We start from the raw sequence: 22,792 nt of genomic DNA, 5'->3' as shown, positions 1-22,792 counted from the left end.
ATCCATCACGCTTAATCTCATCCAGGTGTCAAAAAATGGCGCCATTGAAACCCAAGATGCCTGCTAGGCCTGGACTGCCGCCTAACCCAAAGCTACCAGGCTTATCCCACACAATGGAGAGCGTCACCCGGCCATATTTCATAAGAAGGCACCACGCCACCGGGTAGCCTTTTCACCCCCGTCATCTCTGTTCTAACGGAGCTCAACACCTAAATATAAAACCACCACTCTTTGGGTTGACATTTGAGCATTGTTGATTGCTGCCTTCACAACTCACAGGTAGGACATTTGACCGGAATTTGGACGTTTTGGGTATCTTTTGCCTCATCATCGTCATAGTAACTGTGATACATCATGTCGGGCATGACGGCTCGCAATACTGATTGTTTGAACTGTTTGGCTTCTTATATAGTATCTTAATTCGTCGTAACATAGTTTATTTGCTATATTTAAAAATATATATATAGCAAATCTATTTCCCCTCTTCATTAAAATGATTTTTACATTTTTTAACTTTTTTCATCTAAATCTTTTTAAAGGACTGTTACTCCTGTCTAACATTAAATACCATAGGAATATCAAAATAACCCCCAAAGCCCTCAAAAGCTTGTAATGTTAGACTGAAATGGGGTACACTTTTCTCTCAGCATAATGAATTCATATGTCGACAATGTGGCTGATGATGGGGATGATGACGACCTCAACTCTTATAATATCCAGCATGACATCTACAACACATGTTGTGAGATCTTCATCAAGACGCCTGCCAGGTAAATGCTTCCAAATTCACTTCTTTCACAATTTGTATTTTTCATTAATATTTTTGGGTACCTTGAACTAATTAATTTAGCATTTTCGCCCAGTGAAAAATGCATTATTTTTGTATTATTTTGTTTTCGTGATAAAAAGGGAATTAAATTATTAGGCAGTTTTATATTAACTGACTGTTTGTTGAAAGATGACTTCAAAATGGACTTCTGATTAAATGTGAGCTACTCGTGTAAAATTTGGTAGGTTTTGGAAGGACCCTTTTTGATTAGTTTTAATAGTTAAACTTGTATGTTTACACGTGGAAGTTCAGCTACGTTGCATTTTTATTTCAGCATCTTTTTTTTGCTATAAATATAACTGGCATTTTAGCTCCTTGCAGTGCAGGGACCTGTGAACTGCATGTTATTTCTCATTTGGAGGTGGATATTAAAATTCAACAAAATAATTTAAAAAAAAATGCATAACAATAAAATACGTTGGATTAACTTAATTTTTTTAAATGTTATTTCTACTTTTTGCAATTTTATTTGTTTCGATGAGAGGGTAATTGTTGGGTTTGGCTCTGGAAAAGAATGGAGATGAATTGACATGTAATAATGAATAAATATATAAATAATTAATCATTATTGTCTATTGAAATTAAAATTATACCAAAGATGTAACCTTTTTTTCAAGAGTTAAATCCCTCATAATGCTTCCTTTTTACAATGTGGCTCCCACCCTTGAATTATGATATCAAAATATAAATATGTTGTATTAGGATAACATCTTATCTTGAATGGGCTGGTGTTTTTTAACTGGGTAGGTTTTACACTGTGATTGGGTTGAAAACTTTCCAATCTATTCTACATCTTTGCATACAGATGGATTATTCATTCGTTCTATTGATTTCATTGTTTTAACCCACCAGTAAATACTATATGTACTCTTTTATATATATCGTTCAATGGTGTGTTAAGTGATTATAGTTAAAAACTGAATATAATACCCTCAAAACACTGCACAGGGATTTTTAAAGAAAATACCATCGCTCATTGTATACATTAAACATTTCTGGTGTTGTTTCTGTCCCTGTCATTGCTTAGCTTAGCATTAACTACTGAGGTGAACCTTCGAGTATTTGCCGCCATCGAGCAAGGTAAGAAAGAAGATTAAGGCATGCCTGTCAAACTTTGGCGTTGCTGCTCATATGGTGTAGCCATGGCAACCAGGTGACGCGTCCACACTGAAGACTCTGCTGAAGTATCCGAGCGCCTTCCGGGAGACGGACGGACGCGGCTGGCTTCCATTCCATCGAGCTGCCTGTCGGCCCAACCTCGAGGTCCTGGAAACCATCCTGACATGTAAGACACCGCTCAGTAATGGGCTAACTACATCCATGTCGAAATACTAGGTCAAATATATACAGTACATGCCATGACAGATCTTGTATAGCATTCACTTATTTTATTATTTATATTTAATATTTAAAATCATTTGGGAGAACTAATTGCCTCAAAATTCATTCATTCAAGTTTCAAAACTGAAAAATATTGAGTTTTTACAAGATTAATTATTGATTAATTATTGGGTTACCTACTGGGCTGCCCGGTGGAGTGAGTGGTTAACGTGTCGGCCTCACAGCTGTAGGGTCCTGGGTTCAAATCCAGGTCGTTCCATCTGTGTGGAGTTTGCATGCTTCCCTAGGCCTGCGTGGGTTTTCTCTGGGTGCTCCGGTTTCCTCCCACATTCTGAAGACATGCATGGTAGGCTGATTGGACACTCTAAATTGACCCTAGGTATAAGAGATAGAGTGAATGGTTATCCATCCGAAGTCAGGTGGGATAGGCTCTAGCATCCCCGCAACCCTAGTGAGGATAAAGCGTTTATTTCCACATTGGCATTTTTAAGATTGTTTGCATTGTTTTCCAATTTTTTGCTGCATGTACTTGTTTTTTTCCCCTTCGATACCCCTCAGAAGTGAGCAATGTTTGCACTCACTGTATATATATGAGTCAATAGCATACCCTGCGACATATTTCCCAACTGAATTCCAGGAGTGCTTTTGAGCTTTGTGTGTGTGTGTGTGTTTGCTCCTGGAGAACAGCTGACAAGATCTCAGGCTGAAAAATAACATCAGATTCATATTTTGGGGTGTGATCGCATACTCACACACTCGTTAGCTCCCCTGCTTGGTTAGATTAACTGTAGGGGTTTAGATGGAGACTGTTTGACTTGTCAGTGGCAGGTGAGCTGTGCCTGGAAACCAGAGCGGTGGAGGGCGGCGAGACAGCGCTGACCATGGCTGTGAAAAGCGGCCTCACCCACAACGTCAGGATTCTGCTGGAACATGGGGCCCAGCCTAACGTAGTCAACGCCAAGAACGAGGCACCATTGTTGCTAGGTAAAGTGAAGAAAGCTTTTCATGATCCTATTTTAGGACACACAAAACAATTTAACAATTCGATAAAACCAAGGGCCTTCGTCGTCATAACAAATATATTTTCTTCAAAGTAAAAAAAAAAAAAGAATTTAAAAAAAAAGGCTGTTTAAGAAACATCTTTCAGATGGCTTCTTCTTTTATGAATACATTCCTTATTGATTGCTGCAACATCTCAGCTGGACTACTGTGAATTTCATCTTGAATTAACCATGGTTACTTAAATGTTGCTGCCTTGGTGTGCTGTCACTTGTCTGCAGATATGCACTTAAAAAATTCCAGTTTTTTGGGTGGTGTCACTCTATATTACCACGTGTACTAAATTAATTATGTATGAAATACTTCTAAATATTTCTACTACTAAGAAAAAAGTATATGTGTACATTGGCATTAGAGGCCCTTCACATAAACACATTAACGACAATTATTGTAATTATAGGTCTATGATGTAATATATATGTAGTGTATTGTAGTGTACACAGACCTGGGCAATGTTACTGGCATGTTGGGAAATCAAATGACAAAATACTGGTATGGCATACCTCTCCAAGAAATACTTATCACCACCAACCAGTGGATACCCTAAATTGATGGATGCTAATTAGTTACAATGCGTATTTTTTTGTGTTCCACGTTAGCGGCACATGCATCATTGTACGAGATGACAACCGCATTGGTGCGACACAATGCTTGGGTAGATCAAGTGTGCGCCAAGAAGCGAACGGCCATGCACGAGGCGGCACAAGCCGGAAATGTCGACATTCTGATGCTGCTCCTCAGGAATGGCGGACGTGCCAACAACAGAGACATCAATGGAGTCACGCCTCTCGCGGCGGCCGCCGAGCAAGGACACGTGGCCATTGTGGAGATTCTTCTTAACTGCGGTAAGTTCATTTTGTAATTAAAATGTATCTTCATATTGGGACATTTCTATGACACTTCCTGTTGGTTTGAAATTCTTGATCATTTTGGGGGCATTCTCAGTCAATTTCTGTACATTTTGTGCCACCTGCTGTATATTTAACAGGGAGACAAACTTCATGCAAACTTTCCACAAGAAGGCCAAAGCCTTCAGGATCCAGATCCAGGATTAAACTCTTAATCTCTGAACTATAGTATGAGGCAGACATACTAATATTAATTTACCTAAAAGTCTATTGATTTACTTCACCTCCTATTTATGTGTTGTTAATGTTGCCACAGAGATTCATTCATTTTCAGAACCATGTATCCTCACAAAGGATGCAGGGATGCTGGAGCCAATCCCAGTTAACTATTGGCACTAGATAGGGGACACCCCGAATTGGTTGCCAGCCAATCACAGGGCACAAGGACATGGAGAACCAATCACGAGTGTTCAACCCGTCTGCCTCGCATGTTTTGGGGTTGTGGGAGGAAACCGGAATAACCAGAAAAAAACCCACATTGGGCCTGGGCAGAACATGCCACTTCTACACAGTAAGGCCAGAAGCCACCGGGAAGAGATTACTACAGACTGTTTATTTTTCAGGCAGCAGGGTGAACTCTCAGGCGTGTAATGGTGAAAGCGTTCTGTTGGATGCGGCTGGCTCAGGGAACACCCTCTGTATTCAGTTGTTGTTAGACAACGGCGCCGATCCAAACCTGCCTAGCGCCAATGGACATCTACCCATACACAAGGCTGCCTACTCAGGACACTACGAGTCAGTCGATTTAATGGATGGATGGATCTTTGTTTGGAATATTATACAATGAATGCTGCATGAAGAATGGCTGCTTTGATGATGAACTGACAATCATGTGGACATTCGACAGTTAGAATTTCTCAGGTGTCTAAAATGAGCCTGCCTATGTTTAAAGGACTGTGAAGCTCCTCCTGAAGGTGACGAGCAAGCGGGCCATGAAGGAGGTGGGCCAGAGTCCGGTGCACTCGGCAGCCGAGGGCGGACAGAGCCGCTGTTTGGCGCTGTTGCTTTCTCACGGCTTCGACGTCAACTACCGCATGAGCGCCCTCCATTCGCGGAACTACGCCGACATGCGCCAGAGTGCCCTCTACTTTGCCGTGTCCAATGGTGATGCCGATTGCGTGCGGCAGCTACTGGATGCGGGCGCAAAGCCTGACCTCGACCCGCTCAGTTGTCTGCTGGTGGCGGTACGCTCAGGTCATCACCGCATTGTGCGCATGCTGATTGAGGCCAAGGCCGACGTCAACCGATACTTTGGCGCCGTGAGCGACACGCTCTTCCCTACTGCGCTGCAATACTGCCTTAAGGATGCCACCATGATGAGAATGCTACTCAACTCCGGCTACAAGGTCGAGAAGTGCTTTCTTTGTCGCCATGACGACGAAGGCTGCCGTGACCTGGATAAGGAAAAGATACCAGTTAGTGCCAGCTCCTTTTTTTGTCGTTTTTCGCAAAAGTCAAAAACCAGGTCTTGCTTTTATGGGGGCCTCTCATTTTACCCAAATAAGACTGAAATGTCAAGAAGTTTTACAGAGGCGGGCTAGAGGAAATCAGCCCGATAATTTAAAATAAATGCCTACTATTGCCTGCAAGCTACTATTATAATACTTAAAAAAAATAAAAATAATGAATAGCAGTTTGACTGAAGACACAAAAAGGCAAAATGTTTTTATGAGCAGAAAATGACAAAAAATGAAATTAAAAACTTTTTTTAAAGATAACTGCCTAGCAACCCATCTAGTTTTAGCTCCTTTTTTGACCAAAGTCAGCAGAGATAGATTCCAGTGGCCTATGACTCTTACAAGGATAAGGACTGTTGAAAATGAATGCATATAAGTGCATGTGTGTAAACACATATTCGTCTCCTAAAATTATTTTCATCTATTTGTTAAATGGCATACAAGGCAGCGGGTTGGCCATATAAAAGGAACCAAAATCTTGAAGAAACGACATTTTCTTTTTCATTATGTCTTTCCAGTTCTGCGACTTTATGAGTCTGTGCTGTCTGGCGCACTTGGCCGGCCACGTCGTTCAGATTCTTCTCGATTACGTGGATCAAGTTCGCATTTGCTCTAAACTCTCAAGAATCCTTCAGAAGCAACCCGAGTGGACTCACATTTGCAACGTTCTCAGTCAGTGTCATTCTGTGTGGCCTCATGCATTCATTTTACAGTTTATCCTCCTCCTCATGTATTTATGTATTCACCTTCTCCAATGTCATGGCATCGAATCCTTACGCCTATAAATAATCATGAATTCACACCAAAAAGTTCTGACGTTTGCATGTATTGATGCATATGCTCACAAATTCTTAGGTTTACATGCTTGCACTGTCACATGTTCATTTTTTCATGTGTTGATACACAGGTAGCCCTCGCTCACTGTCTCATTTGTGCCGGCTCTTGATCCGAAGATGTTTGACCCTCAAGCGATTGAACAACAAAGAGATTATGAACTCTCTACTTTTCCCTCCCCTCCTGCGGAACTTCATCTTATACCGTGAGAATGACCTTCTCCAAGAAGAACAATCGTGACCATGTTAAAATTCCATTTTCACCATTAATGTTTTCATACATGTGTACCGTATGTACTTTTTTTGTCATTTGAAAAAGACAGTGTGGAATGCAAACAACAAAGGAACTTTTTGTCCTAAACTGAACCAATAAGGGGACAAGCAAGGAGTTAATGGTTACAAAAATGTGACTCGGACTTGTTGTCAACAAAGCTTTTAGTCTGGTGAACTTTCAAAACATGAACTGTTAGACGGCAGACAAAAAGAAGCTAAGGGGTGGTGGAGGCCCAAAGAATGAAAGAGTAAGAGTGCGTCGGTGTGGGCAAACGTGGAATGAATCCTAATAAACTTGTTAATATTCATGTGCATTTTATAGTGTCGCAGAGTGTGGACATTTTTCAGACTATAGTAGTTCACCATCACAATTGTTGGACCTTCAGTCTTGGGGATGCAAAAATAAACCTGATCCTGCCATCTAGATGCCATAAGAAGAACTGCAAAACATGTACCCACAAATTTTAAGAAAAAAAACAGACCGACTCCCAACATTCAGAGTAAGTAGCACTGTTTGGGGAGAAAAATAGTGCCTGGTGTCATGGTGTGACTTTAGTAGAATACCAATGAAAGACGTCAACAGGGTTTGAACTGAATCCTCCCATGTGACATCAAAAGGGTTAAACAAAGTTTCCATTAAGGCTCTTTATCAGGGAAGATGCAGTTCAAAGGTCACATTCACAGCAGCTTTCAGCTAAGAGTGCAGTTATGAAGCACCAAGTAATGAGATACAAGAGAGGTCCCCAGGCTTTGCCGGTTGCCGAGGCAACATGACAACAAAAGCACAGGCGGCGTAATCCACTTTAATGAAAATAAGAGCTTTACATTAGTGGAAAATGAACTGATGGACGAGATGATCGAGTAATAAATTTAACAATCAAACAAACATTGCCACAAGTGAATGGCCAACTAATCTACCAAGAATCTTGTTAGGAGCCATGGAATCATTATTTTGCTAAGCAACGCTTAACAACCTGATCAATTGACTAACAAACTGTATAAACAGCCAACAAAGTTATCAACCACTTGATGACTAATTAACAACCAACAAATTTACCACTAAAACTAGTCAATTGAATTACTAAGCAAGCAAATGACACTCAAACTGAGAAACCAGCTCATTAACCAATCATTAAACAAAGGGACTACCAATTAACTAAGCAACAAACCAAATTGGCATAAGATCAAATCAATCAACGACCTAACAGCCAAAGGCTCAACCCCCGAGAGGCAAACATTTTTTCAGTATTGGGAGGGGATCAATTTCTCCGGACGTGATTGTCAATTACTGCAGTTAGCGCCAGCTGAGGCCAAACTAGACAAACAAACTATATCTGGATCAATCCTGTTTGATTTCTCGAGTTCAGAGATGCCACTCACCTGGTGTAGTGTCACCTATGTATGTCATTTAGCCCTTACAACCATGCCATGTCAGAATTTCTTATTGTCTTGCATCATAACTTTGGATGACCTACAAGCTGTTAAAATATGTTGGTAGTGACCAGCAGTGTCACATGACCATTGCGGACTATCCTTTTTATATATCATACGAGAGCAATAAGACTGGCACCTTGACGCTGAGCAGGCCTTTAAACAGTTGAAATCATCAAACATCTGTAATGGCATATAAAAGACACAAATGTGTAGTCTTGTTTAAAGAGACAGGCTATAATCTGTTATCATAAATCATCCCTCTTCTTCCTGACTTAGGTCGACAGTCCAGAGTCCTCACAAAAAAAAATGAAATATTGGGTTTGCTTTGGGCTCGGGCTTGCATATATGTACATATATACATATACATATATATTCCTTATATAATATACATATATATTTTCAATCTTGTAACGCTCATAAAAAATGGAAGATTGTTTGCACATGTGTCGGTCACTTTGTTATCAAATCCTGTGTCGCTTGCAAATATCGAAATGTGAAAAAGAACCGTACCAAAATATATTGTAGTCCCCACCAAAGAAAGCGAACTATTGACTTTCTTGGTGTGAATCCACTCTTTCATAACCTTGCTTGGCAGAGGTATGATTGAAGCAAAATGAGTACCTACCAATTTGGTAACTTTGTACTCTTAGATAACAGACTTGTACTGTTTTGTGGAAGAATCCATGCCTGCTTTGGTTGCATGTCCACCCCCTCAAGGAATAGAAACTTTTCTTCAAGCATATCTTTAAGTGCTTTACTTGATGTCCCCCGACATGTTATGCAATGAGGAGATTCATTAGTGACAGTTTCTCCTGGAGCTCTCAGCAAAGGCCACTCAGAGGACTCACATTCCACCACTAAGCTGCACTCATTCACATCACCCAAGGGCCAACACCCTAAAAAAAGACAAGTTATCAGAGGCCAAACGTTCCCTCCCCTTTGTCGGTTGATGAAGAACCCACTAGAAATCTTGCATTTGTGTCAGCTGCATCTTAATGGAGGAGCTTGCAAATATTCAATCAGCACAGTGACAGGGGAAGTAATTATATTGTCAAAAATGAACGGCTCACCGAGAAAACCGAAGACATATGAGGATGTGGACGAAAACGAGCTATTGGCCTCACTGTCCTGCGACGAACTCCAACAACTGGAAAAGGAATTAGAGGACCTACACCCAGACGCCTACGTACCCATTGGTCTGAGGCAAAAGGACCAGACAGCCAAGGAACCGACAGGAAACTTTGACAGGGACGCATTGTTCAGATACTGGGAGGATGAGAACACTAAAAATCTCGGACAGGTAAGCATGAGTGACAACGAGATGCTGGTCTGGAAATATCTTAAAAATGCATTTTCTTCTTGAATAGACCCTAACAAAAATGTCTTGTGAATTTGAAATAATACAGAAACAATTTTACCGCTAACAAGCTTTCTATAATTGAATTAGTAATATTTAGAGTAGAAAAAAATCCATGTACATACATACAGTAAAACGGGCCCCAAAGAATCTGAACATCAGAACCTGCCTTCTTTGTCACAGTACCGCAGGCAAAACAATCCTGTGAGAAAACAAGCAATATACATTTGTTTGAAATACCGTCACAAAATAGACTGTTGTTAGCGACAGCCATCTTTCATCTAATCTATTTTCATGCCTTGTTATCATCCATAGGGTAATCCCCCAAAGAGTGGAGCCCAACAAGAGGAAGCCAAGACACCAAAGGAATTGAACAAGAAATCTCAAAATCAATTCCAGAATCTTCCTTGGAAAAGTGTTGAGAAGACAGAAGAAAGTCAAATAGAGTTAAAGAGTAAATGCTCAGAAAAGGGTCCTTTAAACACAATGGAGGTGGCAAAACTAGACTCGATGGCCACTGACAAAGACAGCAAAAACCCCATCGTGATCAAGGAAACCTTGGAGAAAGTTCTACGTGATGATCCCAGCACCAGCGAAGTGAACCTCAACAACGTACAGGACATCTCACAGGAAACATTGCTCAGCTTTGTCGAGGCACTGACCTCTAACACCCACGTTAAAGTCTTCAGCCTCGCCAACACGCATGCCGATGACCAAATAGCTCTGGCTCTTTCCAAGAGTCTTTGCCAGAACCGGTCTATACGAAACCTAAACATCGAGTCCAACTTTGTTACAGGGAAAGGAGTCCTGGCTTTGCTGGAGGCTCTGACCCACAACAGCACCCTAGTAGAACTCCGATTCCACAACCAGAGGCACATTTGTGGTGGAAAAGTGGAAATGGAAATGGTCCGGCTCCTACGAGAGAACACCACCCTGCTCAAACTTGGGTACCAATTCGATCTCCCAGGTCCTAGAATGGCAGCAACCGGGATCCTGACTCGGAACCAGGATCAGGAGCGACAAAGGCGCCTTCAACTTAAGAAAGCTCAAAGTCTTGCTGCAGTATCAACTCAAATTTTACCAGGGAAGCCAACCTCCAATATCAACCTTCACAAAAACCCTACCACAGTCAGCCCTCAAAGGGGTGTGCAGCATCGGAACCTTGGAGAAGGTAGTTTGACTACATCAAATTTTCTTCTGTTCAGTTGAATAGTTTTGCATGCAATAGATCTGTCTGCTAATTGTTTTCACATTAAAATCGTCTGTTCCTGTAACTTACTAGTTTTTTCACTCATTCAGTGTTGTCCTTTAGTCTCATCTTCTCCTAGTTTTCCCCTTCAACACAAGAAAGAGAAAGGTCTTGCTGAAACATCCACTCAAACATCACCCAAGAAGCCAACTTCCAAGATCAACCTTCATAGAAACCCTACTACGGCCACCCCTTCTGTTGGGGATATGCCCACTAGGAGAATCAGTGAGATGGTCAAGCACCACGAAGGCAACAAGGCTGTGACCAATCAAAGGAAGCTGAAGTACAAGAATCTGAAAAACGACACCAACGAGAAAGAGAGTGTGGACATTCTAAAAGAGTTGAAGAACTCCTTGAAACCGTCCTCGCAAAGGAGGCGAGATGAGTCAGCAAATCCCCCACCGCCACCCCTGCAGAGATCCGGTCGTGATGATCTAATGGCGGCAATTCGGGTGAGCGGCGTCAGGTCCTTGAACAAGGTAAGACCTCTATCTGGAGGCACTCATGTAGAGCTCCCCAAATTGTGGCCATCAAGGTTTGCCTGTCATATTTTGGGGGTCATTTTGGGATTTCATAATGTGAACTTTAAGGTCATACCGCAGCATCACAATTGGATTTAAGTTTAATTGGATTTAACTTAGCAATTTTTCAATTCCTCATGCACAAGGTACTAATATGAGTACGCGGGGTGGAAATACTTGTCTCCTAGACCAATAAGGCTTGGAAGCTTTGCTAATTTAAGCATTTAATAAAGCTTAAAAGCTTGATGAGAGTTCTCATCACTGCAACACATTATAAATAGTTATGACTCTTCTTTAGAATCTTGAAAGGCTTCAACGACAGCTGCGAGACAATTCTTCACTTTCCACTTAAAAGATAACTCTGACAAAGTCTCTGTGATTCTCTTTCATACAATTTCTAAGTTAAAATGGTTCACATTGCCTGACTTAATTTGCTAGTGCGAAATAAGGATAAAGCATCATTAGTAGCAGGGCTTTTCAGCAGATTGCGGGATAGCCAAGGCCAAATTATATGAGGTGCAACAAAATATTAGATGTGTGTTTGAGTAGATCATTTTGTTTTCCTCCTCACAACAGATGAATCTTGTTGTAGTTAGACAGTTTATGTCCATTGAAAGAGGCAGTTAAAAATATAACACTAATTAACTTACATTTTTTCTAATTATTTTGAATGTGTCCTTCTCATTGCAGGTGTCACAGAGATAGAAACACTCACCATGTTGTCACGTTTGGATTACTACTGTGTAAATGTCAGGTAAACGCAAAAACAATGTATAGCAGAATTCTCATATGCAGGTGTGGTTGTAATGTGTGTGAGGTCTTTTTACATTTTGAAACAATATTAAATACAATTCATGTCACAAATGAGAATTCTAATGAACAAAATAGTAAGCTATACTTGCATGCGACCAGTAGATGACACAAAAGACAACAACAGCTGTACCTGAGCCTTTTGCTTTGGAGTGGGTCAAATAAATTTACCCCATGCCTTCGTGGGTTCTCTCCAGGTAGTCCAGTTTCTTTCCATATTCCAAAAACTCCTAGTGAGGATAAGCAGTAGGGAAAATTAATGAAATTTCAAATAAGAAGGCCCTGCTGCACTGGAAATATGAACATTTATTTAATTATACAATTTAGCATCTGTCCACACATAGTTTGGCTGACTGGCGCAGTTAAAACCAAAACATTTTAAAACTTTGACTACATCTTTTTCACTGTCTACATTTTGGTTCAATGTTATTTGCTTTGCATAAGAGCAGGACATCACTGTCCGCCTAGGTGATCAATAAGACGTGAAAAGGGGGAGGAAAGATGCAGCAAAACGTTTTCAACAGAGTGTCAGTCGCTACAAGCTATGGAATGGTCAAGATAGAATTTTGCAGGAAATAAAATGCCATTGGACATTGGAAATCAAAACAAAATGCTTGTGCAAACGAACGCCTCAGTTACATATTAACAACCATAAAAATAACAATAATAATGAAAGAAAAGGTAGCTTAACTGGAACATTTTGGTCATAAAGGGAAAGTAAATTGGCAGGTTAGAGTTTCTGCAAGTAAGGAAAAAATTGTGTGAGAAAAAAGACATGTACAAAAAAAAAATCAACAACGTGAGGAAGCCGCTGAAATACCTTAACGAAGGAGGAAGTGTGTTCTCAAAATGGCTGACAAACTACGAAGAGGAGGCTGGAACTCGAACAGGAATGAAAATAGTTTGAAAAATAAATACACGCAAAATTTGCAAAATTGTAATTTGCCTCCTGGAAGATTTTTTTTTTTTTTATGTCTTAGTGTTTTCAGTCATCCCACTCATCGTCCTCTTCAAAGTCTTCTTCCTCGTCATCATCATCCTCGTCGTCTGAAAGAAGGAAATAATTGTCATACATTTTTCTGAAATAAACAACTTTGGGGTTTCAGCGCAATAAGCAAGTATGCAAGTATGTATCCGACCTTGTCCAAAATAGTAGTAGAAGTACAAAATTACTGTGCAAGCAGATATTACATGGCTTCATTGTTTAAATGTGTGCATATGCTAATCTAGTATTATTATATATATATATTATTATATATATTATGTATATATATATATATTATATATATATTATATATATTATATATATAATGTATGTTTATTTACTCATATTTATATAATATGAACAAGCAATTGAGGGGAAGCATTTTTTCCCATGGGTAGAGAAGAAGAAAAAAAAACTTTTAAAGTTGTATTTCAGGTGACCTCTAAAAAGTGGGGAAATGATGGCATACAGCATTTATTTGCAAATATAAAACTTTTGGGACATTACTCTTTTGAAGATATGTTTAACTTATGGAGTCAAAAACATTAGCAGTGTTCGCATTATCTGTCTAGGGTTAGGCATATGGGACTATACCTGAAGAATGAATGGCTTTGCTCCTCTTTTGCATGACTTCCATGAGTGCACCCACAATGCCCACTGTGGGAGCTGACGTAGGGGGACTGGACTCCTGATGATCCGGTACCTGCAAAGACAGAAACGTCACCGAAAATCTGAGATGACATCGTCATCGTCAATGGGTGATACCGTTTTGAGTTGAATGCCTTGGCGAATCTGGTCCAGCAGCGCGTCTCGCCCGGCGCTGCTGCCTGGAGGCGGTTCTCTGTGGTTTTGCTCCACCTTCTTCAGCTGAGCACCACCCCGGATCTGCTCCAGAAGCGCTGACTTCCCAGCGGGGAGTGGCGAACGAGGCACGTCGCCCCGCACGGAGTCTGACTCCGGCGGGGGCGGGGGGCCCGGCGGAGGAGGCGGTGGAGGAGGAGCGGGCGGGGCGACGGTGGCGCGATTCACCGGGGATTGGTGGGGCGGTGGGGGAGGAGGTGGTGGCGCTTGTGGGGAAGAGTTTGATCCAGGCGGGGCAGGTGCAACTTGAGGGTGGTGTGGGTGGTAGGGGCCTCCCCTGGTTGGAGGAGGGGGCGGTGCACCCAATGTTCCCGGCCTGGTCGGCGGTGGAGGAGGAGGGGCCGAGGAAGGGGCGCGGGAAGGTGGCGGGGGAGGAGGGGGAGCCCCACGGCCTCCTCTGGACGGGGGAGGAGGGGGAGGCGGAGTGGAGCTGTGTGCAGGTGGAGGAGGTGGGGTGGAGCCATGTGCGGGTGGTGGAGGCGGAGGAGGGCCACCTCGTGAGGGAGGCGGAGGGGGCGCTGCAGAAGGGCAGACCGAGCATCATGTCAACAAGATAAAACAGTAAACCAAAGCCACTCTTGTAGCATGCAGGATCACAAACTTTCAGGCCAGCCACGCTCCTCCCACGCATTCTACTCACTTAAACGCTCCACTTTTCGGTGCGTGGGCACATTCCACCTTCGACCATGTCTCTACTTTAATTGAGTACACGCACCGATTTACCTCCCGCTCACAAACTCTCATTCCATCCATCCTGTGATGAATATTGCCCTTCTCAAAGTCCAGTCAATAATGGGCACTGCACTTGCCTGTTTTACAGCCTCTTTTGTGAAAATACTCATTGCATATAACTCAGCCATCCCAATCTCAGACTCTATTTTATTGCAGTTAAACCCACTCAGACTCAAGCTCATTCTCTTGTCTCAAACTCTCTCACACACACTTACCCTGCCTCCTGAGCTCATTCTTGACGGCTTCAACTCCTCCTTTCTTCTCAATGAACTCGTAGATGACCTTAGAAGTTTCTCTGTCCTTCAGTTGTGCCTCTGAGATTCCGCACATGTCAAACAAATTTTTCAGCTCTGGGTCCAAGTTGTTGAGCTGAAAAGTAGGCATAAAGCAAAAAAAAAACAATGGTCAGAGAGGAAACTTTTGCTCAAATAAAGGAGGGGTTGAATCATTGACATTAACTTGTCAACAGCTCAATTACAGACATTGCTTGTGCTTATCTGTTATCAGTTTCAATTGTTTATCACCATGACAGAAAGTGGATATATTTTATAGGAATGTTTACATGTGTGCGACAACAACAGCTTTTGTTTAGGGATGTCATTGTTCAGCCACCACAACACATACAAAGTGCTTATTGTTTTCCCCCACGTGTGTCTGCTACTCACATCAAAACCCGTGTTTGGATCCCAGCCCACGTGACCGATGTGCCTGGAGAAAGGACAGATGCAGTTAGACTCTTGTCCAGCCAACAAGCTCTACCTCAGCTGCATGCTAAGTAACTATGAGCTAGGCAGTTAAATCACAGGTAGACAGGTTTAGTTATTAAATATTCTATAGCTGTAAGCCAGGTCTTAGATATGAAGTCATCCGCTACCATTTATCATGCCAAATATCCAGTCAATTATTAAAATTGAAGGTGAATGATTTTTTCACTGCAGGTCTTCCCTAAACTCTGACAAGTAGATGAAGGTGAAACTTACTGGAAATTGCTAGGCGTGCCGATGTCAGCCTTTGTCAGCTTTTTCTTCTTGATTTTGTTCTTTTTGTCCTTCCTATGACTCAGTATGTTGTTGACATGGTACTGTGAGCCAATGGAGTTGATCAGACGCACGTTATTGATCTCTGGGTTCTTGATGTCCACCGTAGCCATGTGCAGTGTGGGACCTGCAGAAAGCAATTGGGTTATGGTCACAAAGAGAATAAAAAAAAGACACCAAAGCAAGAAATGTGCAAGATAAACAGGGATGCCCGTTCAAAGAATTAGCTTGACTTGCTGTACTGCATGTCAACATAAGCCCTAGGAGGGTGTGCAAAGGCAAGAGTTTCTGACCTTGGTTCCTACTCTAAAGCTTGACTGATCCATTATGTAACTCAAAAGACAAAAACGACAGAAAAATGATCAACCATTTTTGTAATTGACATATTGAGAACCTCTTTGTATGCCAAACTGTTTGATCAGTTATATGTAATATATAGTAGATACATATTAGGTCACAATGTGATAAGTGATCACATGGTAAAAGTAACATGTTGGGTAAGTTAATATCTATATTCATATATTAAAAACTGTATTTCTCTTACACACTTTCATTTGTTTGGCAAGATTTCCAGGAATGACAGTGTCATAATAAACTTTCGCTGAAAGGGTTGCGCTTTTGAGTGTCCGTAAAAAAAAAAAAATAATAATTATAATAATTCACAGGGGATTTATGCTTCTAGAAAAACTAGTCAAAGTACATAAATTGAGTAATAGAGCCTCATTATTAATTCTGATTATTATTAATATATATTATGAAAATTATTTGGGCGAATAGCTAACCAGACTTTGATTCTTAATTCAAATTTGTGGATTGCTTGTGCTGTGGCGCTTTTCAAAAGATTTGGATAAGGATTAGCTGCTGTGGATTAAGGATGCTTCTGCACTTTATAAAGATTATGAGGAATTGGAGGAGTGAAGACATTTAAAGCGATAACGTAAAAAAAAAAATCTAGATAAAGGACCAAGGGCCTAGAAGCTTTTGCAAAAAATATGGTCTTTTCTAAACCCAAAACTTAAGCCAAACCCAAAACTTGCTTGTACTTTCATACAAGCCTTCAAGCAAACCTTTGCCTCGCATCTTAACTGCAGGAGTTGTGTACACACCAAACACAAATCATTTACGCTACATTGATATTCTCCTTCCACCTCAGTCTTCTGGCAAGGGTGCCTTTTCTGGCCCCTTGGCAACAATTCTTTTTCCCCCTCCAAGTTCTTCTCCACAAACTGCCAGCCGTTAGTGAATTTACATTCACTTTTCATTGAAGCAAGTCGTCAAATTCAAGGCTATTGTACATGCACCATTATAACCTAACCTGAAAACTATAAACCTCACCAAGCACTGTACTATAATGCTAAAATACTGTTTAACTGGACCCATAAACCTTAACTCAATGTAATGACCAAAAAACCCTAACTTAAACCTAAATTTTAACCCTTATAACAGAAACTTGGTGTCACAATTAATTCCATTTTTTTCCCTTGGTACAATAAATAGGGTTGACAGAAATGACATCAGTAAATGTGTGATTTCCATGACAACAAGTGTTGTTTACACTCGCTGCTCACATGACAAAAACCCTAATTTCTAACCCTCATAACAGAAAATTTGGTGTCTCAATGAATTCAATTTCCCCCCCCCTGGTACAATACATGAAATGCTTGATGCACGCCAGAGATGACATCAATAAATGTGTGGTTTGCTTGACAACAAGTGTTGTTTACACTCGCTGCTCCCATGGCAACACAGTGGCGGCTTTGAGATTTACAGATTAGCTGTGCTAAAATAAGGTTAGCAGGTTAGCATTTGCGCCCCATGCTGCACAGATGGGCTGACTTCCCGCGATGCGGCTTAACCTGCACGACACGCCGCGGTGCATCACCCGGTCACCCACTAACCACATAAACTACATAAAATGTTCGACGTTGTACAGCAAGAAATTGCTATTGTGTCTATGCCTTAACTCGCGCAAAAAAAAAAAGAGAGATCAAGCTCACTGACAGGTATGAAAGTGGAAATTGGCTGCACAAAAAGGTTAACATACCATTTTTAGATACACCATTTTTCTCTGCAAAACAAAACAAAAATTAAGACAATTACTAGTGGAGCATGGTGCTCATGAAAAAAGTGGGTGAGAAGAAAGAATAATAGGGGAAAATAAGAAAGGACAAGATACATATAAAAGGAGAAGGGGGAATAGTGAAAAGACAAAGGTGAGGAAAATGAAGATGTTAACTAAGTAAGTAAAAACAGAAAGTAGAAGTAGATGCATAAGAAGAAAGGAGTAGAAAAAAAAAACACAAGGGAGAAGAAAGGAATAAAATGACAACAAAAAAGGAAAAGAAAAACAAGCAACAAAAAGGAGAAGAAAGATTAAGACAAAAAAAGTGTGAGCAATTAAGGTGCAGTGTTTAAAAGTCCATTTAGGTGCTCAAAAGTTTCAAATGAAGCAAGATGGTCACTGTGAGTGTGGATGTAGTGCAGCCAGACAAGAACAAGAAGTGGTGTTCGGGAAGTGGCGCCAAGAGAGACCGAACGAGTATTGGATGCAAAGTGACGTGGGAGAACTTGCCGGTCTTTCGTAGTCGGCGGCAGAGCAATTCATTGACGCTCACTCGGAAGCGTTTGGCTTCTTCCTCACTGGCAAAGTTCAAACCGATCTGGTTGGTCTGAGGGAGAAACAAAGAAAGAAAAACACATTTTAAATTCTTCAGACTTGTGCACACTTTTGGTCCAATCCCTTTATTCCGTTCTCTCATCTTTGTTTGCGTTATGAATTTTACAGTGGTCCTGAAAAACAAGTACATCAATCATATTTCTTGTAGGAAGAATGCATGTGTGTGTGTAGGTGTGCAGCTGTGTTGACAAATTGGGTGGGTTCCCAGCCAACTGGGTAGGTTTATATATATTGGGCTTGGTTGGAAACTTTCTAATCTGGCAACTCTGAAGTGCAGCATGCAATTGGCTCATGATCTACATACCTGAGAGTCAACAGTTTGTAAGCGTGAGGTTTTAAACTTTAATATTTATTTCCCTTGCAGATCAGTGACGTAAAAGGTCTTAGAATAATTGCATAATACATCCTTAGCAATATTGATATTTGTCTTAGTTGTATTGAAAAACTATCATACATTACGGTAAAGACAGTATTCATATTTCTTACCTAGGCCTATTTTCTCCCCAATAATACAAGAGAGGACCTGATAATATACACTGTTCATTAGTTGAAGCTGAATTTTTATGAGGTGTTCCTATTTTTGTCAAAGCATGAATGATATGTTCCAATGTAAATATTATTTTTTTGGTAACTTGGGGACAGAAATTGTGTTTTGTGGATTAATGTACAGTACATGTAATTTTCTTCTTTATGTGTTTAGTTTTACTGTTCAACTTACTGTTAGAGTTTCTGTCAATTGGACCGTGATAAAACAATAAAAATAAGAAAAAATAAAAACATTTGATGACATTATTTTTGGGGTATTTCTGTTCCTTGATTTCAATCACACATATTTTAAGTGTTCATTGTTTATAATTCCATAAATGTTATTTCTATACTAGTTCAAACAGTATACCTTATTTAGTTTCATAGCTGTACTATCTAAATTATTAATGACCTATGTGAATATTTTTCCCTGTTTACTATAACCATAAGGATTCATACTCACATCCCCCACAAAGGAGATGAAGTAGGACCTGGCGCAACTGATGGAAAAGTTGTGGTAGAGTTCCTGCTCAAACATGGTCTTGCCCTCCTGAAACACAAACGCAGATACAGCTCATTAGCAGATGTTTTTTACATCAGCAAAGACCAGCGTGTCTCACCTTGACGTCAAAGACACGTATGAAGTAGGACCTCTGTGGGTTGTCTTTGACTAGACATGCCACTCCGCAGCATTTCTTTAGCCAGCCACATGAGCGGTCGGCGACATACACCTGCACCACCGCAGAACATAGAGTCTACAAAAACACACAAAAACACATTATAGACAGGGGTACATCAATGTATCTGAATATAAAATATAATAACTCCTGAGTGTTTGTTCACACAACTGATTTGGTGATATCACCTTGGCTTTGGAACTAGAACTAATTTGGGAGTAGAAGGGAAGATGATGGAGAGAAACGCCAGTGTGTTGTACAAGTACAGTAATACCTTGACAAAATTGTGCATCAAAATATCTTTTTTATACCCAAAACGTGTTTTTCTTTTGAAATACTGAACCTAAATACAAATGTCACAACTTTATTTCATAGAGTGAGTAACAAAGCAAAAGGCCAGCAACTAATCCGCTCTGGTTGAGGATTACAAGATTCACAGGGGGTTTAATTCCAAAAGTTACAATCATTGGGGGGGATTTTCTACTAGGTGGTGACCACTTCATTAATGACATCCAATACAATAATGTCCATGTTTTATTGTTGCTATGACAAAAGTGTAATGCTGTGTTTAATATTGTGCATGTTTCTATTTCTAATATTTTCCTCTAAACTAAACTGCTTGTCTTTCAAAATGTAATCCATATCCGTAAAAAATAAGGTAGAGAACACGTATCGGCCAGCGCAGACCCTAAGCATGGACTTCATGAACACGGAGAGGAAATATTAAATGGTGATATTTAAAATCTCACATTGGTGAGTGGGCGAGTATGTAGCACACAATAGGGAGATACTTGCATAATACAAAGCAGAGTGAGACTGCACCATCACTAATTTCCAATCTGCTCATTTTCAAAGAAGTTTGACTTACCAAAGGAATTCCAATCACATTACAAACCACATAAATGACAAAAGTCAGCCAGATCTCAAACACACCGTGGTATGCCTGATACATTTGACAAAATAATGTAATGTAAAAATGTTCAGGTTATGAAATACTTTGATATGCTAATGACTATTCCACTATACAAAAACAAGATCCAAATAAATACAAACTGCTACTCCTTTGAAGTTATATTTAATGCTATAATCATTTTTTTAATTCACCATTTGAAGTTGTTTAGATGCATGTTTACGTTTATGTGTCTGTGTGCTAACGTTAGCTTTCTCCTTACCTGCACGAATGAAGTTTACCTTACCTGCATGAATGAAGTTTTTGCATGCTTGTTATTCATTTTAATACAATAATAAATCATGTTCTCCCATATGTGTTTCTCACAATTTTCCTACAAAATTGGAACATAGATCATTACTAAAGGCTTTAGTTGGTAGGTTTGTTTTTTAGGAACTTTGGAATGAATTAGAATTTACAAATGAAGTGCTGCTCTCAGCCAGGTCACAAGAAAAGTAGAGGTATGACTGTACTGTATTTATAGTTTTGGCTTATAACAAATCGCAAATATGACAACAACAATCCTAATACTTCATTCAATAGGATGCAAAATTAACCTCGATGTACTGGAACTTCTGGAAAAACCTCACTGTATTGGGGATATTGTGATCTTATCTGAGGTTGAGCCTAATGTGAGAAAAGATGTGGGGGAGCTGGATTCAAATCCAGGTGGGTCCACCTGTGTGGAGTTTGCATGTTCTCCCTGGGCCTGTGTGGGTTTTCTCTGGGTACTCCTGTTTCCTCCCACATTCCAAAGGCATGCACGATAGGCTGATTGGACCCTCTAAATTGCCCCGAGGTGCGAGTGTGAGAATGAATGCTTTTTTGTCTCCTTGTGCCCTGGGATTGGCTGGCCACCAATTCAGAGTGTCCCCCGCCTCTGGCCTGAAGTCAGCTGGGATAGGCTCCAGCACCCCATCGCAACCTTAGTGAGGATAAAGCGGATCAGAAAATGAGAGAATAACAAAAACATCATTAGATTCATTGTTTTAGAACTGCATATCAAAGCAGCAGCCCTTTGCACTGGGTAGATCTCTTGGAATTACGAGTATATGGGGAAGATTAAGGATGTGATTGATTAAAACTAAAAGACGCAGCTTTTTTGAAGCGTACATCACTTGAGTAGGTCACGGGATGCGGCGCAGGTGCAACATGACTCACCGTACATTTCCTCCCCAGGTAGCCAAACAGACATTCGTTCTCCTGCGGGGTCAGCAGAAGCGAGCCCACGTTGGAGACCCGGCGGGGCAGCGGATGGCTGTTCATGTCCTTGTTTGCAGCGGCCTCCCCCGAAAAGACGCAGAGGTAGTCCGGGGAAACGCTTAATAATAAATAAATAAATAGATATTGACGAAATTTACACGATGTCCATGCAGGCTGCGGGCAATGTGGCCTCCATCAGCCGGATCATCACTGCCGATTTGCGGGCAGGCTTGGCTGGTCAAGGATCAGGCGTGTCTCCTTAGGCACCACCTGATTCTCACATCGGAAATATTCTTCTGTTTGTAGAGGAAAGGAGTAAAAAGATTCACCTTGAGTTTGTGTCTTCAAGAGGGAAAAAGAGAGGTCTTCATCTTTAAAAGTGAAGCAGCCGCAGCGACGAAAGTCATCCAACATGGCAACTACATGGAGCGTACCACTTTGTAAATGACCAGAGAGGAGAATACCGAGTTGCCAATGATGTTTGGAGTGGTTTAAAAGCACAGAACGAAAACAAATAGTATATCCTAAATTTTTACTTTACTATTTTCAATCTTAGTTAAACAAATGGCCCCATGGGGTGAAATCTCCGAGATTGTACTCATTCTTGAAAATATTTTTTAGCCAAAAATGGTTTGGTCTGAGGAATGCAGCTCTCTGCGGACTTAAAGGGGAGGGGAGGGGCGTCGTTTTGACGTCACTTGCATAGCCAGATGGTGGACCCTTCAATGCAAATAATAAAAAAACGTCCTAAAATATTAATGTCATGTTTACAACCGCTCTATTTTTTTACAAATTTAACCTGGAATTTAGTGAAGATAGAAATGTCTAATATTCCCATCAAAGAGTATGTGGCATAAAACTCAAAATATTAACATGCACAAACACAAAATTCAATGGTATTTCGACACTGAAATACCAGAATATACGAAAAATAAATTAGTTAAAAAAAACAATGAGCTCATACACACATTTAAATGGAAGTCTGTATTCATTCGACAATAGAATTTTATAAGATATTCGTCATCGTCCTGACATATTTTCGCTACGTCACATTTTGTTACGACCGTGTCGCGGA

The 22,792-nt window shown here is 40.6% G+C and overlaps 3 protein-coding genes across 4 annotated transcripts; 2 read left to right on the top strand and 1 right to left on the bottom strand.

Moving 5' to 3' along the window:
• The first annotated feature begins 651 nt into the window (after window positions 1-651).
• On the top strand, window positions 652-6,668 carry LOC144209492 (ankyrin repeat and SOCS box protein 15-like). Its single transcript, XM_077735835.1, has 9 exons — window positions 652-770; window positions 1,857-1,909; window positions 1,983-2,114; window positions 2,993-3,154; window positions 3,829-4,074; window positions 4,701-4,872; window positions 5,030-5,552; window positions 6,113-6,266; window positions 6,502-6,668. The coding sequence occupies exons 1-9, from the start codon at window positions 652-654 to the stop codon at window positions 6,666-6,668; spliced, it is 1,728 nt and encodes a 575-aa protein (XP_077591961.1).
• A 3,176-nt stretch (window positions 6,669-9,844) lies between these two features.
• Window positions 9,845-12,194, top strand: LOC144184952 (leiomodin-2-like). The gene is made up of 3 exons (XM_077710443.1): window positions 9,845-10,662; window positions 10,804-11,219; window positions 11,952-12,194. The coding sequence occupies exons 1-3, from the start codon at window positions 9,978-9,980 to the stop codon at window positions 11,964-11,966; spliced, it is 1,116 nt and encodes a 371-aa protein (XP_077566569.1). The 5' UTR covers window positions 9,845-9,977; the 3' UTR covers window positions 11,967-12,194.
• A 186-nt stretch (window positions 12,195-12,380) lies between these two features.
• Window positions 12,381-22,391, bottom strand: LOC144193255 (actin nucleation-promoting factor WASL-like). 2 transcript variants are annotated; one of them, XM_077712032.1, is made up of 12 exons: window positions 22,047-22,391; window positions 21,676-21,835; window positions 19,509-19,643; window positions 19,352-19,438; window positions 18,259-18,355; window positions 17,731-17,754; window positions 15,630-15,813; window positions 15,315-15,357; window positions 14,865-15,018; window positions 13,822-14,435; window positions 13,651-13,759; window positions 12,381-13,118 (listed from the first exon to the last, which is right to left on the bottom strand). In XM_077712032.1, the coding sequence occupies exons 2-12, from the start codon at window positions 21,778-21,780 to the stop codon at window positions 13,057-13,059; spliced, it is 1,614 nt and encodes a 537-aa protein (XP_077568158.1). In that variant the 5' UTR covers window positions 21,781-21,835; window positions 22,047-22,391; the 3' UTR covers window positions 12,381-13,056. The 2 variants fall into 2 exon arrangements, with proteins under 2 accessions (XP_077568158.1, XP_077568159.1); XM_077712033.1 differs by lacking the exon at window positions 17,731-17,754 and having other exon boundaries at window positions 21,676-22,391.
• Window positions 22,392-22,792: the final 401 nt, after the last annotated feature.

The sequence above is a fragment of the Stigmatopora nigra genome, chromosome 2, assembly GCF_051989575.1.
Source record: "Stigmatopora nigra isolate UIUO_SnigA chromosome 2, RoL_Snig_1.1, whole genome shotgun sequence".
Lineage (NCBI taxonomy): Eukaryota > Metazoa > Chordata > Actinopteri > Syngnathiformes > Syngnathidae > Stigmatopora > Stigmatopora nigra.
This window is presented reverse-complemented; position numbering and strand designations above follow the sequence as displayed.

What these genes read in the sequence shown, in the direction of transcription:
- LOC144209492 (XM_077735835.1), top strand. Translation starts at nt 652, where the DNA reads ATGAATTCATATGTCGACAATGTGGCTGATGATGGGGATGATGACGAC. An exon ending in CCTGGAAACCATCCTGACAT is followed by an intron (nt 2,115 to 2,992) that starts GTAAGACACCGC and finishes TTGACTTGTCAG; the next exon opens with TGGCAGGTGAGCTGTGCCTG. An exon ending in TCACATTTGCAACGTTCTCA is followed by an intron (nt 6,267 to 6,501) that starts GTCAGTGTCATT and finishes GTTGATACACAG; the next exon opens with GTAGCCCTCGCTCACTGTCT.
- LOC144184952 (XM_077710443.1), top strand. Translation starts at nt 9,978, where the DNA reads ATGGAGGTGGCAAAACTAGACTCGATGGCCACTGACAAAGACAGCAAA. An exon ending in GCATCGGAACCTTGGAGAAG is followed by an intron (nt 10,663 to 10,803) that starts GTAGTTTGACTA and finishes GTTGTCCTTTAG; the next exon opens with TCTCATCTTCTCCTAGTTTT.
- LOC144193255 (XM_077712032.1), bottom strand. Translation starts at nt 21,780, where the DNA reads ATGAACAGCCATCCGCTGCCCCGCCGGGTCTCCAACGTGGGCTCGCTT. An exon ending in TCATCTCCTTTGTGGGGGAT is followed by an intron (nt 18,356 to 19,351) that starts GTGAGTATGAAT and finishes TTTCTCCCTCAG; the next exon opens with ACCAACCAGATCGGTTTGAA. An exon ending in CAAAGCCATTCATTCTTCAG is followed by an intron (nt 13,119 to 13,650) that starts GTATAGTCCCAT and finishes TCCTTCTTTCAG; the next exon opens with ACGACGAGGATGATGATGAC.